Consider the following 15,902-nt stretch of genomic DNA (forward strand, 5'->3'; position numbering starts at 1 on the left):
CGGGTCCTCGGAGCTGGCTGAGGGGGAACCCGGGTCCTCGGAGCTGGCTGAGGGGGAACCCGGGTCGTTGGAGATGCCTGAGGGGTAACCCGGGTCCTCGGAGCTGGCTGAGGGGGAACCCGGGTCCTCGGAGATGCCTGAGCGGGAACGCGGGTCCTTGGAGGTGCCTGAGGGGGAATCCAGGTCCTCGGAGCTGGCTGAGGGGGAACCTGGGTCCTTGGAGCTGGCTGAGGGGGAACCCGGGTCCTTGGAGCCGGCTGAGGGGGAACCCGGGTCCTTGGCGCTGGCTGAGGGGGAACCCGGGTCTTTGGCGCTGGCTGAGGGGGAACCCGGTCTTTGGCACTGGCTGAGGGGGGTCCGGGACCACCGCCGACACAGGAGACGATGCGCCCGGACCACCGCCGGAACAGAGACTGATGCATCCAGGACCACCACCGGAACAGGAGCAAGCTGGGGCTGGCGGCGACGCCGTCGTTGTCGTCTCCCCTGAGCCTGAAGGTTCCTGGGCCCACCCAGAGCCAGGCGTGTTCCCCGGAAGGGGGACTCCTCCTCCTCGGCCCAGCGCATGTTCTTTGCTGATTCCCGGCAGAAGAACTCAAGCAGCGTGATGAGCTCTCCCGCTGGGTCCATCTGGTCGGTCCGTTCCGTCACGGTGTGGTTGATGAGGACCCAAACGCAGGAGAGCAGGAGGCAGGAGTTGGCAAAAAGGCAGGATTTATTGAACAAAACAAAACCAAAAACGCTGCAGAGCAGGATCAAAAAGGGCAGAACAAAAACAGGGATCCAAAACTAGGGAGCAAACAGTACGGACCAACCGGGAGCAGGGAAAGACAAGACTAGATATACACAGGGGATAACGAGACCAGATGGGAAACAGGAGGGACAGAACTGAAACTCGAAAACTGGGGGAAGTGTCAAACCCTGAGAATGCCCCGTTGGTCTCATAGGACATTATTCCAGAAGTCTTGTGGTTTGTTCAGAAGCAGTTTTGTGAACCTCAACTCTTGGATAGTTTTGCATTCCTTGTAGTAAACCTGCTGTATATTTTCTGGGGTGTCCTCTCCTGGGAAGAGGTGCATGTGTCTTGAATGATTTCCACTTTTTGATAATCTTTCTAACTGTAGAGTATTACACCATGAATATTTTGTAGACTTTATTTCCATCACTATGCTTTTTTTACGTTGCTGCTTATGTCGTTACTTGTCTTTCCCCTCCTGGAATAACACACACCTGAACACTCCAGACCAGCAAACTACCAAAAAATCTGCTGAAACTCTGATGATTACTTCACCAAAGGTACCGGCCTGCAGCTCACAAGCGAGTGCTTATTATTGCCCACATGATTAAAAAAAAAAAAAGAAAAAAAAAAAGACTTTTAAGTGCAACTTTGCCTGACAATAGTCATCTATGACATTTATCCAACCAAAGAGCGGCAAGCGAGAGAGAGATGGGAACAAGGGGAACTAACTTCTGAAAACAACTGTATCTATTCATCTTACATGTCTCCATCAGGTCAGGAACTTTGTGAAGGAATGAATTGCTGAGATTCCATTACGCTATGTTTCCTGAATGTTAATAAGCATCAAATAATGGAAAATAAGAATTGTATAATTAACACTAGTCTAAAGACTTGTTCAGCCAATAGATTTTCCACCAAAAAGCACTTCTCATCTTGGAACGTTTGTATTTATATATAAGTAAAACGCGTCAGTCAGGGTGAAAAGATTGATACAGTCTCTTGTCCCTGTCACGTCTTTGGAGAGAATGTGGTGAATCTGCATTTTTGGCATACTGTGGTGCTGAGTGGAGACGCATGAAGTTAATTCATTCAGTTAAGTTCATACTGTTACTCTACAGATCTTCCAAAGGTGTTTCACAACACACTGGGTAAATGTATCAACATGTTGTTTATCAAAGTAACATAAGTGTATCTTCATCAGTGAAACTTGCCCTGGTAGGTTTAGCTGCATGTTCCCAGTAGCTGATAACCCTCACAAACCCACTCTAAATGACACATCTTTGTACACGCGTTTCAGTTAAAAGTGATTGTTGTGGACGACGCGTCACTGTACCAGGCGAGCCAGGCACTTGTACCTGAACAGGTCCACAATCTATGAAGGGACATTTCAAGTGTTAAAATGGGATTCCGATCAAACCTTTTCTATAAATCACTAAAGTCAATTAAATCAAAATCACCCTTGTCGGTAACAATCATGAAAGCAGATAGCACAATAGAAATATACTGTAAAGAATGTGCCAAATGTGTTGATTCTTCAAACAATGAAGCAGTTGTCAGGGTTTTAGCAGGCAGTGAGGCCTTGCACAATAATAAGTCAGGCAGCTTTGGAAGAGACTGAGATATGCCTGGTATCTGTATTAGTTTAGTCATTCTGCCCCAAAGCAACACAGAGGAGTGAGTCATGATATGAATGTCATTTTGTGGACGTCAATGTTGTTTAACAAACCTAGGGTACTGTGGCAATCTTTACAGACTTTCAAACATTTCAAACATTCATGTAATGAGGAAAAATGGACCTGCGGTGGAGCTCTGTCTCCTTGTTAGCACACAGACCCAGACTCAGCTCTTTTACATTAGCAAGTACAATGATGTATAAACATACTGGAAAATGTTTAGCACATGTGTTCATCCAAGGCAAAGGTGGGCAAACGTGCTTCATGCAGGGCCCCGTTCCAACAGCCAACACTGGACAGTTTAATTAAAACACAGCCATAGTCATGGGACAGACTAATGATCTCATCATTCAAAAATTCAGATGAAAGGTGGCTCTGTGGGAGGTTTTTTGTACTAACCTGTTTGACAGCATGTTCTTAATTCTTGCTAGCAACTGAGGAATTCTTGACTGGTTCACAAAAATAAGGGAAACTTATTCATCAAACGAGTGTCCCTGAGCATCCTCTGCTGTAGCCAAGTAAAGATACAGGATTTACTGAATACACTGTTTTTACACACCGAAGGAAAATTAACTATTGAACTATGAATGTTTTTATTTAGCTAGTTACTTCAATTAAATCACTGCATTTTTAATATATATCTTTATCTCAATTTTAATAGAGCATTTAGTTCAACCAGGTGATCAAACAGGCAGGGGAGGGGGAACATGCCATTTAAGAGCCTGGGCCTGAGAGTCGGCTAGGTTAAGAGGTGAATGTAATCACGATTTGTACAAAAGTCATAATCATTGAATCTTAAAGGAGCAAAGACTCTTCTCATCCTGCAATCAAAGTGCATTTCAATTCAATTCAATTCAATTCAATTTTATTTATATAGCGTCTAATACAACAGATGTTGTCTCCAGACACTTTCCAGAGACCCAGAACATAAACCCCCGAGCAATTATTACATAAACAATGGCAGGTAAAAACTCCCCTAGTGGGAGAAAAACCTTAAGCCAAACAGTGGCAAGAAAAACTCCCCTTTAGGAGGAAGAAACCTGGACCAGGACCAGGATCATAAGGGGGGTAGAAACCTGGACCAGGACCTGGATCATAAGGGGGGACCCTCCTGCCGAGGGCCAGACTGGGGGGTCGGGGACGTCAACAGCACAGCAGGCAGGTGGAAGCAGCAGCGGAATGACCAGGGGTGGGGACCGCAGGCAGGTGGAAGCAGCAACGGGATGACCAGGGGTGGGGACCGCAGGCAGGTGGAAGCAGCAACGGGATGACCGTGGGTGGGGACCGCAGGCCAGCATGCATCTCCCGAAGCTCCGGCCCAATCAGCAAGTCCCAGGTTGGGGTTCAGGGTCGGGGAAAGGTTGAGAAGGGGCAGGGCCAGGGAGACGAGTCTTGACGGACAAATCTCTCCCCAGCCTGCCCGGGCCAGGCAGTTTCCATGTCTGGAATAATTGTTGTAATGGCTTCACTCAGAACCTTTAGAGTAACTCCAACACATGCATGGAGTTACGGCATGATTCAGCATTACTGGGCAATCCAGGCAGCATGGGGTGGTTACCACCGCTGTGCCACTGCAATCAAATCCCTAGTGTATACTCCCACAGGGCAAAAAATGCATGTATGACTAACTGCTTGTTGAAATTGCCCATGCCAGTGCGAGCATGTGTGGTTTTTTATCTACATGTGGTCCATGGACTGGCGACCAGGCCAGGGTGTACGCCTACCTTCCACTCAAATAGGCTCCAGCAGATCTCCTTGACCCCGAATAGGAAGACAGTGAAACACCAAATTCTGAGCACATTAAAAAGACATATCTGAGAACTGGGTATGGGGACTGGACTGGCCTGTCTGCAGTCCTCACCTCATAGTGAGGCTGGCCCTATTATTTTTACTGTTTTTCACCTGGTTCATCACCCCAGCAACCACCGAAACAGGAAGTAAACGCTCCATTGTTTACAGCCATGATCAGCTGTTAGCCCTCTGTAGCCAAGGGAAGCTAACTGGCTACAAGCCCGATGTTCCCCCCGAGCTGAAGAGGAGGAAAAGAGGACAACGCTCGGGTGTTATGTACCGGAAAAAGAAGAAGCGCTTCAAGCCCACACTCCCCGCCATCATCACCGGGAATGTGAGATCCATCGGGAACAAGATGGATGAGCTAACGGCGCTAGCACTGCACAAACAGGAATACCAGAGCAGACAGGAGACGGGAAAGCGGTAAGAGAAAAGGAGGGGGGCTTGCTGTGTTTGTGAAGGATAGATGGTGTAACCCTGGGCACATCACTATCAAAGAACAACTCTGCAGTGCGGACATTGAGCTGCTAGCCGTTAGCATGAGGCCACACTACCTGCCGCAGGAACTCTCGCATGTTATAGCGATAGCTGCGTACGTCCCCCCCCTCTGCTAATGCCGACTCAGCCCGCGATGTCCTACACAGCAGTGTAAGCAGGCTGCAAACACAGCACCCACATGCCCTCCTCCTAATTACCGGTGACTTCAATCATGCCTCTCCTTCATCCACACTGCCAACCTTCAGCCAGTACGTCACCTGCAGCACCACAGTAGATAAAACACTGGACCTTTTTTATGCCAACCTTAAAGAGGCATATACATCACCCCCCCCTTGGAAGATCTGATCATGATCTGATCCACCTTCTCCCCACTGTATCAGCCTCTGGTGCACAGACAACCAGCAGTCTCCCACACCAGACAGATCTGGTCTGAACAGTCTCTGGAGACTCTTAAGGACTGTTTTGACACTACGGTGTGGGATGTGTTCTGTGAGGACTTCGGGGAGGACATTGAGGGATGTTTTCTGTGAGGACTACGGGGAGGACATTGACAGTCTCACCAGCTGTGTCACGGACTACATTAACTTCTGTGTAGACTCCACCATACCCACCAAGACACTCAGAGTGTTTGCAAACAGCAAACCATGGATCACCCCAGAGATTAAAGACCTGCTCAGGGACAAAAGGATGGTCTTTAAATCAGGAAACAGGGACTTGCTGAAGACGGTGCAGAGGGACCTGAGGAAGAAGATCAGGGAGGGGAAGAGCTACTACAGGAGGAGGATGGAAGACCAACTGCAGCGGGACGACATCAGCGGGGTCTGGAGGACCCTGAACACCATCTCAGGACGTAGCAACTCCAGACCTGCGCTGGACAGGGAACGGGAGTGGGTGAATGACCTGAACCGGATATTCAACCGGTTTGAACAACCAGACCTGGCGGGCAGGCAGGTAGATGGATAGATTCTTTCTTGATCCCCAAAGGGAAATTCAAGGTCTCAGTAGCATACAAACATTACATAGAAAAAGGAATATAAGTAAATAAATATAAATACAAAAAAAAAACAGAATAAAACTGAATCAAAACTCTACATAGTGTTCTTAAGGATGACTAAACATGAAGCACCGTGACAGAACAGGGACTGAGCCTAGGATTCTGTGTGCATGGTACGGTACTCTATTGGCACTTTTCCACTGGTACCTACTCGGCTCTACTCATCTCAGCTCAGCTCCACTCAACTCGGCCTGGTTTCTTTTCCATAACAATTCAGCACCTGGAGCAGAAGTAGGAGCTGTGACGTATTTGATTGTGTGATCTAAACGAAGAAGACAACACTAAAGATGTAGAACCTGGAGGAGATGATAGATGTGCTGCTGGGTCTGTTGCTTGTGTTCCATATCAAGTTAAAAAATGAGAAAGAAGCGTCAAGCGGCGACGCTTTTTATTTTTTTGTTAGTTTGTCTCTGCACTGCTGGAAAAGTCAGCTGGAGCCGTGAGCAGCTATGAAGAGACAGAGCTCCTGGTGGATCTGGTGGTTCCTTATCACCCGTCTAGATCCCTTTTTAATTCTCTCCTCAGCACCAGGTTTATGAACATCTGCACCTCAGAGTCGGATCATGAAACAGACTTTAGTCCTGCCATTGGCTGTTGAATAAAATGAACGAGAAGCCGCAGTCAGAGTCTCTCTTTCGCTGATTTCCGCCGTCAGATCCAGCCGACTCAGCCGCTTAGAAGCTCGGCAGAGTAGAAAAAGTTAGTGGAAAAGCGCAAAACCGAGGCGAGTTGAGTCGGGCTGAGTAGGTACTTGTGGAAAAGCGCCATATGAGAGTGAGAGTGAGAGTGACGGCATTGTGATCTATGAAAGTGCGTTTCATGGCTATGGTGCTCTATGACAGTAAATGTCAAGGTACGGTGCTGCATAAGAGTGAATGTCCTGGTACGGTGCTGTATGACAGTGAGTGTGACGGCATGCTGCTCTATGAAAGTGGGGGTCACGGTACGGTGCTCAATGAGAGTGAGTGTAACAGTACGATGCTCTATGAGAATGGGAGTCAGTATGGTGCTCTATGAGAGTAAGTGTCATGGTGATCGTGCTCTATGAAAGACAGTGTCATGGTACGGGCTCTATGAGAGTAAGTACGGTACTCTATGAGAGTGAATGTGGCGGTACAGTTCTCTATGAAAGAGAGTGTCATGGTACGGAGCTCCTCGACAGAGCCCCAGAGACACAGTCAGTTGTGCAGCATCCCTCTTCTGGCTTCCTCCCCAGCAAACCACACCATAGAAGAGGACAGTGGCAACAACAGACTGCAACATCCAGAGGAGCTTGCTGCAGACGTTGAAGGACCACAGTCTGCTCTGCTCTGCCCTTTCTTGTCGAGTGCTTCAGTGTTGACTGACCAGTTTCTGCCTATTGTCCAGATGTATTCCCAGATGCCTGTAAGTGAACACCATCTCCACATTGACCCCCTCTGTGGTGACTAACAGCCTAGCAGGCTTACACTACAAATACAAACTTTGCTATCTCAAGCACACCGGATGCAACAAATGAAGACCTTTTTTATTGGTTCAGTACGTAAATCTCGGAAGCCCCCCCCCCCCCCCCCCCCCCCCCCCCCCCCCCCCCCATCCCCGGTCATCCCGTTGCTGCTTCCACCTGCCTACGTGGATGTCTGCTGTTGCTGCTTCCGCCTGCCTGCACCTCCCCCCCTCTGGTCATCCCGCTGCTGCTTCCACATGACTGTTGTGTGCTGCTGACGGCCCCCCCCCCCCTCCCCCACCTCTGGTCATCCCACTGCTGCTTCCACCTGCCTGCTGTGTGCTGCTACATCAATTCTCTCACATTTCCATCTTTTGATGTCGTTTCCTTCATGTCGTATTAATTTCACATTAAACTTTTAACAAAGGGAAGAGTTTCAAACACCTAATGGACATGAACCAGTTTCACAAACAAGACAAATCAATACGTCATTTTTACTTCACAATAAAAGAATACATTAAGAATTATTATTCTTTGATTTACTTTATTGTGAAAAATAAATGTGAATATACTGATGCAGTATGGGTACTGTGAATATAGAACAGAGACAGTCGTCTGTCCTACGGTGAGACATAAATGTCTGTGATGTCATCAGGATTCAGTGATCGCATTTAAACCAACCGCTTTGTCATCAAACAAGTACACAACATCATAGTACAAGTATGGTATATTATGAAGTAACAGTACAGCAGAGGAAAACTCAGCTTTGTATGCAACGAGGATGTTGTGATATGTTGACATTTGTTTCCTGGGACTTCCTGCTAATACCGTCGTTGTTTCCTCAGACTCGCAACAAATCATGAAGTACACTTTTATAGTTTATTAAATATCTGCAAAAAAAGGGCAGAAATAACAGTTTTACAATATCAAAAGAAATACATAGTGGCTTGAAAATAGTATTCCACTTTCACGTGAATGTTAGCAGACTACAAAGGTTTTGTACAAGATGGGTGCCACTTGTCTAATATTTACAACAGATTGCAAATATAAATGCTATGTGTGTATTTCAGAGCAGACTTCTCAGCATCTTCATGAGAATCATTGATGTCAGTAAGTAGTATCAACATTAACGTCCGTAGCAGCCGAACAGTCACAGTAGCACATGTGTGAGCGACACATGGAGTCATTTAGAGTTATGGAAGTTTACAGTAAGGTACAACCGACAGGTCATTGTCCATGAGGAACAAGATATTTTCCAACATAGTGCTGACACACTAAAGTCACTGGATTCTTTAAACTTCACACAGGTGAGAAAAGACAAGTCCAAAAAAGAAAAGGGGAATAAAAGTTTGCACCAAGTGAACATTCACTGCGGCCAAGACAAGTCCAGTTTGCTGTGGTGGCCCCAGCCGTACATGGACTTCCTGCTTTTGAATCCAGGTTCCGTGGGCTCTTTGTCAGGTCTGGAAAGAGGAAAGTAGATTTCAATTGAGACCAACTGGCTCTTTATCTTATTTATGGTGCACGGTGCTTCACTTTGACCACCAACATCTGACGCCAGCTCGTCCCTGCAGCCGTGCACGTCTCAGGAGGAGGTTGGTTCTTTCTAATCAATCCTGGATAGCAGCCATATCTCATCAGGCTTAATTCCACTGGGAAACTCTCCCACACCTCAAAGCATACCTTAGAGCTGACTGTGTAACCCCTCTCTCCTCTGGCTGTTGGTGCCAGACCCTGCTCAGGACAGAAGGAGAAGCTGAGCAGCCAGCAGTCCCCCAACTCCCATCACAGTTTTACTTTGTTTAAGCGCTCGAGAGAAGAGAGGCTGCTGTTCACGCTCTCTCAGACCCTCATGAGGGTTCACGGTCTCTCAGACCCTCATGAGGGTTCACGCTCTCTCAGACCCTCACGAGGGTTCACAGTCTCTCAGACCCTCATGAGGGTTCACGCTCTCTCAGACCCTCATGAGGGTTCACGCTCTCTCAGACCCTCACGAGGGTTCACAGTCTCTCAGACCCTCATGAGGGTTCACGCTCTCTCAGACCCTCACGAGGGAAAGTAGACCCTCATGAGGGAAAGTAGACCCTCATGAGGGAAAGTAGACCCTCATGAGGGTCTGAGAGAGCGTGAACAGCAGCCTCTCTTCTCTTCACAAGAGCAAACATGAACCTGATAGTGTGTCTTATCTCCATCGCCCAGAAACCTGCCACTGAAGTCACTGAAATTGTCACGACTCTTCCACCTCAAAAATGACTCATGCCGACTTTTATTCACTTCAGGCGAATAACTTGCATTCCTTTGACTCTTTTACGTTTCCTACAACAAACTTGGAAAAGAGCATGCTCCTTTTCAGTGGATTTCAGCCTTACATGCTGAAACTCTTTCAGCTCCCAAAAGTTTACGTTTGGGAGTGTGAAAGCATTTCTGATCTTTCAACATCTCATTATTGGACATGCAATCATTCAAATGATAGAACTCCTCTTTTAGTCCCATGTTTTTTTTGTGTAAAGACAACATGTGATCATAGTGGCTTTTAGGATTAGACACAAGCGATCTCAGAAAAACAACATATAACTTTGTCCTTGTGTCTTTAAGGGTATTTAGGGGCCCTTTATGGGTCACCATAATAATAATAATACGGGTCTATTTCTGTCACTCGGACCAACTGCACATCCTCTTTCACCACATCCAGAAACCTCCTGTTTGGTCCTTCCCTTTTTCTGTGTGGCAGCTTCAGCTCCACCACCCTCCTGCCAATATATTCACCATCCTTCCTGTTCATTTGTCCACACCATCTATAACTAGCCTCTTACCCTCTTGCTTGACAAATCACTTCTTTTTTTTCCTTTTTACTGTGCCATCATTTAAGGGAATCATTGGCAACACTAAACACCTCCAAGATTCAATAGCTTGTGCACATTTACAGGAAACAAGGGGAAGCTCGTAGAACAGGGACTGATGCTAAACTCTCTCATCCAACAGATGCACAAGGATGTGATAACCCAGATCTTATATCTTACCCAGATCGTGATAACCCTACCTGTTAATATGTTGTAAATGGTTAGGTGATTTTGGTTTGTTTATAAGGAAAGGAAGGAATGAACATGATCTATTTTCATATTTCATAGGAGAAATATGTGGAGACAGGCGCAAGTGAAGAAGTGCAGGCAGGCAGGAACCCAACCATGTTAGCACATAAGTGATTGTAGAACAACATCTCAGCAACAAAACCTTAAGATCAAGAGAAGTGGTGCTGTGAGTTTCCTTGGCTCCATTATAAAGAAGGAGTCAATGGAATTCTATGTTTTTTCTGTGCCCAAGCTTTTGAAAATGAAAAATCAACCCTGGCCAAGAATGCAGACCCAGCATTTTCCAAAAACGGGCAAAAAAAAAAGTTAAAAAGTGTCTAAAAAAGTAAATGCATATTAAAATCGTTTGATCGTTCGCATTCACACACACATAGTCTTACAAAGCCACTGCACATCCACGCTACAGCTACACGCACAAATTTACCCATCCTACTTGTGTCCCCCACCTCTGAAACTAAAGTTTCGCCTTGCTCGGGGGTTTATGTTTATGTTTATGTTTATGTTTATGTTCTGGGTCTCTGAAAAGCGTCTAGAGACAACATCTGTTGTATTAGACGCTATACAAATAAAATTGAATTGAATTGAACTGAATCTTTTATGTCTGCTAGGGTTCCACATTAGCAGGATGTTCAGTCCAACTTTGACAAACTAGCTGAAAAGCCTAAAGCTGCACTTGGTTTTGAATTGAAAAGGAAAGAAAAAAAACACCTGTGTAAATGATTTGTTCTTTGGGCATTGATATAAGCAAAGGCCCCAGCGACGGGGTTTGATGAGTCATAAGGTTATGTCATAAGCTTGTGATCTGCTCAGATCTGCAGGGTTTGTCAGGCAAACCTTTGATGGGACGTGTATAAAGAAACAGCAAGAAAACACAACTCCTGAGATGAAGATGGATGTGCAGTGTTCCTCACAACTCCTGAGATAAAGATGAAGACAGTTGCAGGAATCTGCAGTGTTCCTCACCTGTACAGCTGAGGGCAGGACATCTTCAGGGAAGAGGAACTCAGTCCCAGCCTGCTCGGATTCTTCCCTTTAGTTTTCCTCACAAGTTCTTTCACTCGGCCCCAGGTGTAGCTTTCACTTAGCTGAAACAACAATTTTTCTTTAAAAATGACTTTTGCCTGATACATAATGAAAACAAACCCCAGTTCCTAACTCCACTCAGAGTTCAGTTCATCTGTTTGTTTTCTATTTTTCTTAACTTTCCTTCTTTTCTTTTTTTTTCTAATAAGAGTCATACTTGGATGCAATATTCTACTGTTTTACAATTATATTTTGTTTTATTATTGCCAGTACAGTTATCAACCAAGGGTTTTCACAAATATATATATGAAGGCCAAACGGTTTACATGAGGTAAATGTATATATTGACTCTGTAGCTATTGTTGTTGACCGATAACTGGTGCTGATGGTGTACCAAAGAAACAAAGAAAAATGTATTTTACTTTACTTTATCGATTTATTTTTTCTGCACAGGAGTATTTACTATTTTAAGGCGATTCCTCTGAATGTTCGAGAGACGGAAGGGAAGGTCCTTTTTCCCTGTCCCCTTACAGATGCATCTTCTTTTTGATTTCTCCTTGATTTATTTATTTGCTTGGTATTAGTCTTGGATTGACTGTACATCGGATTTTGGTTGATGATTTGTTTTACTTATTCATTGGTTGATTTATTTATTTATTTTTTTAATTTTCTTATGAAAAACAATGCAATATTGATACTGCGATGATGTAAATCCTGTATGACTGACTTTATTTCTTTAATAAAAAGTTCAATAACAAAAAAAATGACTTTTGCCAAAAGTGTCCACAAGTAATTGTATTTTTACAGCAGCAGACTGTCCCAGCCGTCTGCAGAGGTCACTGGGAAGGAAGAAGGAAGAGTACTTGTTCATGATCTTGATCTATTCTACATATCTTTTGTGCAGGGAATAACATGTCAGGTATGGTCAGCTCCGGCTCCCTGCAACAGTCCGTCTCGCCACTTTGCCTGTGTTTTTATTTTCTCTGTGTCGTACTCAGCAGCAGGACGTACACTACCACAAACATCTGGAGGAAACAGTGCCACCATCACACAGTTGAAATCAAGGTTATTTTGTGACCCTCTCACACAGTTTCCTGTTCAGTCAGTCACACAGGAAGGTGTGGTGTTTGGGAAAGTGTACGTTAATACACCAGCGTGTTTCTACGCTGCAGCAGACCTGCGCATGCAATACTACACAACAGTATATTGCTGGTTTGGTTTTCACAAAAATATTTTGTGCATAAACATTACATATGTTGGTAAATTGAATTGTTTCTTGTAGGAGGGGCTTCCAGGCAGCAGCTCAGAGCTGGTGTGCAGCCGGGGTGCAGGGGCCCTAGTGTTGGCCTGGCATTGTATCTTATGCAGCGGTTTAACCCAGTTTTCCGCTCTTGTTTTTTCAAGCAAAGGAGGTTTTTGAGTCACATGTCAGGATATACAGAGTCCATACATCTTTGTGTTGGAGTATTAACACTGTGCAGTCAAGAGATCTAAAAATAAAACTGAAATTATCTCCAATTTCCTGGACAAATAATGTAGACACCTGCTCAAGAAAGCAATAGTTTGAGCGAGCGAGCGTCCTCACCCTGCGCTGGGGGACGGACAGTCCCTCGTTGTCCCTGAGGAAGCAGCTGTCCCCCTCGGTATAACTCCTCCGGTTCAGGCTTCTCTTCCACAGAGGGGTGGGGGTCAAACATTCACTCCTACTGCCTAAACATACAATCACAAATAATACTATTGATATTGTTTTTCAATTCAATTTTATTTATATAGCCTCTATTACAGCAGAAGTTGTTTCTAGGTGCTTTCCAGAGATCAGAACATAAACCTCCGAGCAATTATTACATAAACAATAGCAGGTAAAAACTCCCCTAGTGGGAGAAAAACCTTAAGCCAAACAGTGGCAAGAAAAACTCCCCTTTAGGAGGGAAGACTCTCCAAAAGGCCTGTAGCACCCTATAATGTAATAATTTCCTATAATGTATTAATTTCTTATAATGTAATCATTTCCTATAATGTAATCATTTCCTGAAAATGTAATAAAATTTGCACTTAACTCAATCGAAAATGTAATAAAATCCAATAATGTAATAACTTCATCAATAATGTAATAAAATATCCTGACTGATATTGTAATAACATTTTTACCGATAATATAATACCTTATTACGTTATTGGGAATTTGTTACTTTTCAGGTGGGTCTTTCTTTTCCAAAACTGATAATGTAATACTTGACAAATAATGTAATATATATGTTCATGTTCAGTCCAGAGTTCTACATTTTGTGTTTTAAGTATCTAAGAATGTTATATACGCTGGATTTGAAACACCAGAATGACTATTGGGTTAAATTGCAGACTTTGAGTTCCATGTAATAAATTCCCAATAACGTAATAAGGTATTATATTATCGGTAAAAATGTTATTACAATATCTGTTAGGATATTTTATTACATTATTGGTGAAGTTATTACATTATTGGGTTTTATTACATTTTTGATTGAGTTAAGTGCAAATTTTATTACATTTTCAGGAAATTATTACATTATAGGAAATTATTACATTATAGGGTGAAATGATTACATTATAGGGTGAAATGATTACATTATAGGAAATTATTACATTATACGAAATTATTACATTATAGGAAATTATTACATTATAGGGTGAAATGATTACATTATACGGTGAAATTATTACATTATAGGAAATTATTACATTATACGGTGAAATTATTACATTATAGGAAATGATTACATTATAGGGTGAAATTATTACATTATACAGTGAAATTATTACATTATAGGGTGCTACAGGGCCCTTTAAGACCACGTCAATAATTATGTCTATTGTATAAAAGATCTGTGCAGCACTCCACAAACGTGTATGAATGCTGTTCAGCAGCAGCAGGTTCTTGGTCAGGCTTCAGAACCGAGCCTGAATCTGCTACACAGGACCACCGTCCTCTGCTACACAGGACCACTGTCCTGCCCACAGGACCACCGTCCTCTGCTACACAGGACCACTGTCCTCTGCTACATACTCCTCTCAATGTGAAGGAGCAGCGGATCGACTCCGAGCTCCTCCCGGGTGACAGAACTCCTCACCCTATCTCTAAGGGAGCATCCAGCCACCCTGAGGAGGAAACTCATCTCTAAGGGAGCGTCCAGCCACCCTGCGGAGGAAACTCATCTCGGCCGCTTGTATCCGCGATCTTGTCCTTTCGGTCACTACCCAAAGTTCATGACCATAGGTGAGGGTAGGTGCGTAGATTGACCGGTAAATCGAGAGCTTCGCCTTTCGACTCAGCTCCCTCTTCACCACGACGGTCTGGTACATCGACCGCATAACTGCGGACGCTGCACCGATCCGTCTGTCAATCTCCCGCTCCATCGTTCCCTCACTCGTGAACAAGACCCTGAGATACTTGAACTCCTCCACCTGAGGCAGGACTTCTCCACCCACCCGGAGAAGGCATGCCACCCTTTTCCGATGGAGAACCATGGCCTCGGTTTTGGAGGTGCTGATTCTCATCCCTGCCACGTCGCAATAAAATAAAGAACTTTATCACAATATTCTAATTTTCCGAGACAGGCCTGTATATGTTGTTTGTTGGCGCGTGCAATGCAATGACATATTTTAAGAAGTTCTTAAGTAGGAAAAATAAGAAATTCGTAAGAAATGACAGTTCTTAAGACGGTTCTTAAGAAAATATTGAGGAATTGCACTTAAGAAGTTTCTTATGAACTTCTTAATTTTAGATCTTAAGACATTTCTTAAGATGGTTCTTAAAAACATATTGGTGAATCCGGCCCCAGGTCTGTGGGGGGCGCTGTCTCCTACCTGATAACAATGTCAACACCTCATCAGAAAAACACCCAAACTAAATATCTGTTGAAATTCAAACCGTGTGCCAGATATTTGTCCCATCCCTCTGAAGCAGGTTTGTGAGGTGCTGATGGTAGCAGTGATTGGATGCAACAGGTTAACTAGACCTGCATATTACAACATAACAGCAAAAAGTACGCTCTTTAACTCCAGTGGCAAGACAGAATTCTGTGTTTGTGTGCCACTACATACGATGCAGATGAGAGAATGTACCTGTCCTGGGTGATAGTGGCGGCTGCCGGCTGAACTCTGGGATGCTGGACAGATCAGAGAGACTGTGGGGTGAAAGGTCACTAGTGGAGAGCCTTTTCTGCAGCTCCTGAGAGGAAAACGCTGCTGCTCCACAGATGCAGCGCTGCTGGAAACAGTCCTGGGAAGGAAAAAAAAAGTTTCATGTTTCCCTTGTATTCTTTATTTAGGCCTTGTAAGTCACATGTTTTTGTTACAAAAAATAATCCAAACGTATTTTAATTGTAAAAGCAATTATGTTAAGCATGTGCATTATTATGGTGATGGTAAATAATTACTGCACTGGTGGAGACTCAACATAGCCTGCAGCAATGTTTTCTGCAGTCTGGGTATAACTTAACCAATATGCACATCAGCAATAAAGGCTGTTCCTGGTCAAGTAAAGGTTGAACAAAAAAATAGAAAGAGAAATACCCCGTCAGACCACGATTCCACATAGACATCAACATGTATCTATGTGGAAGCGTGATCT

At 44.3% G+C, this 15,902-nt stretch overlaps 1 protein-coding gene across 1 annotated transcript in view; it reads right to left on the reverse strand.

Moving 5' to 3' along the window:
- Positions 1-7,696: 7,696 nt before the first annotated feature.
- The window catches only part of si:ch211-250c4.3 (uncharacterized protein LOC100535981 homolog), a 48,716-nt gene continuing 40,510 nt past the window's right edge, over positions 7,697-15,902 (reverse strand). Inside the window, exons 4-7 of the mRNA XM_061745072.1 lie at positions 15,395-15,551; positions 12,879-13,003; positions 11,234-11,355; positions 7,697-8,644 (exon numbers count right to left, since the gene is read on the reverse strand). Of these exons, the coding sequence (XP_061601056.1) occupies positions 8,548-8,644; positions 11,234-11,355; positions 12,879-13,003; positions 15,395-15,551 (501 nt within the window). The 3' untranslated portion in view covers positions 7,697-8,547. The remainder of the gene's footprint in view (positions 8,645-11,233; positions 11,356-12,878; positions 13,004-15,394; positions 15,552-15,902) is intronic.

Source organism: Cololabis saira, chromosome 17 (assembly GCF_033807715.1).
Source record: "Cololabis saira isolate AMF1-May2022 chromosome 17, fColSai1.1, whole genome shotgun sequence".
Taxonomy (NCBI): domain Eukaryota; kingdom Metazoa; phylum Chordata; class Actinopteri; order Beloniformes; family Belonidae; genus Cololabis; species Cololabis saira.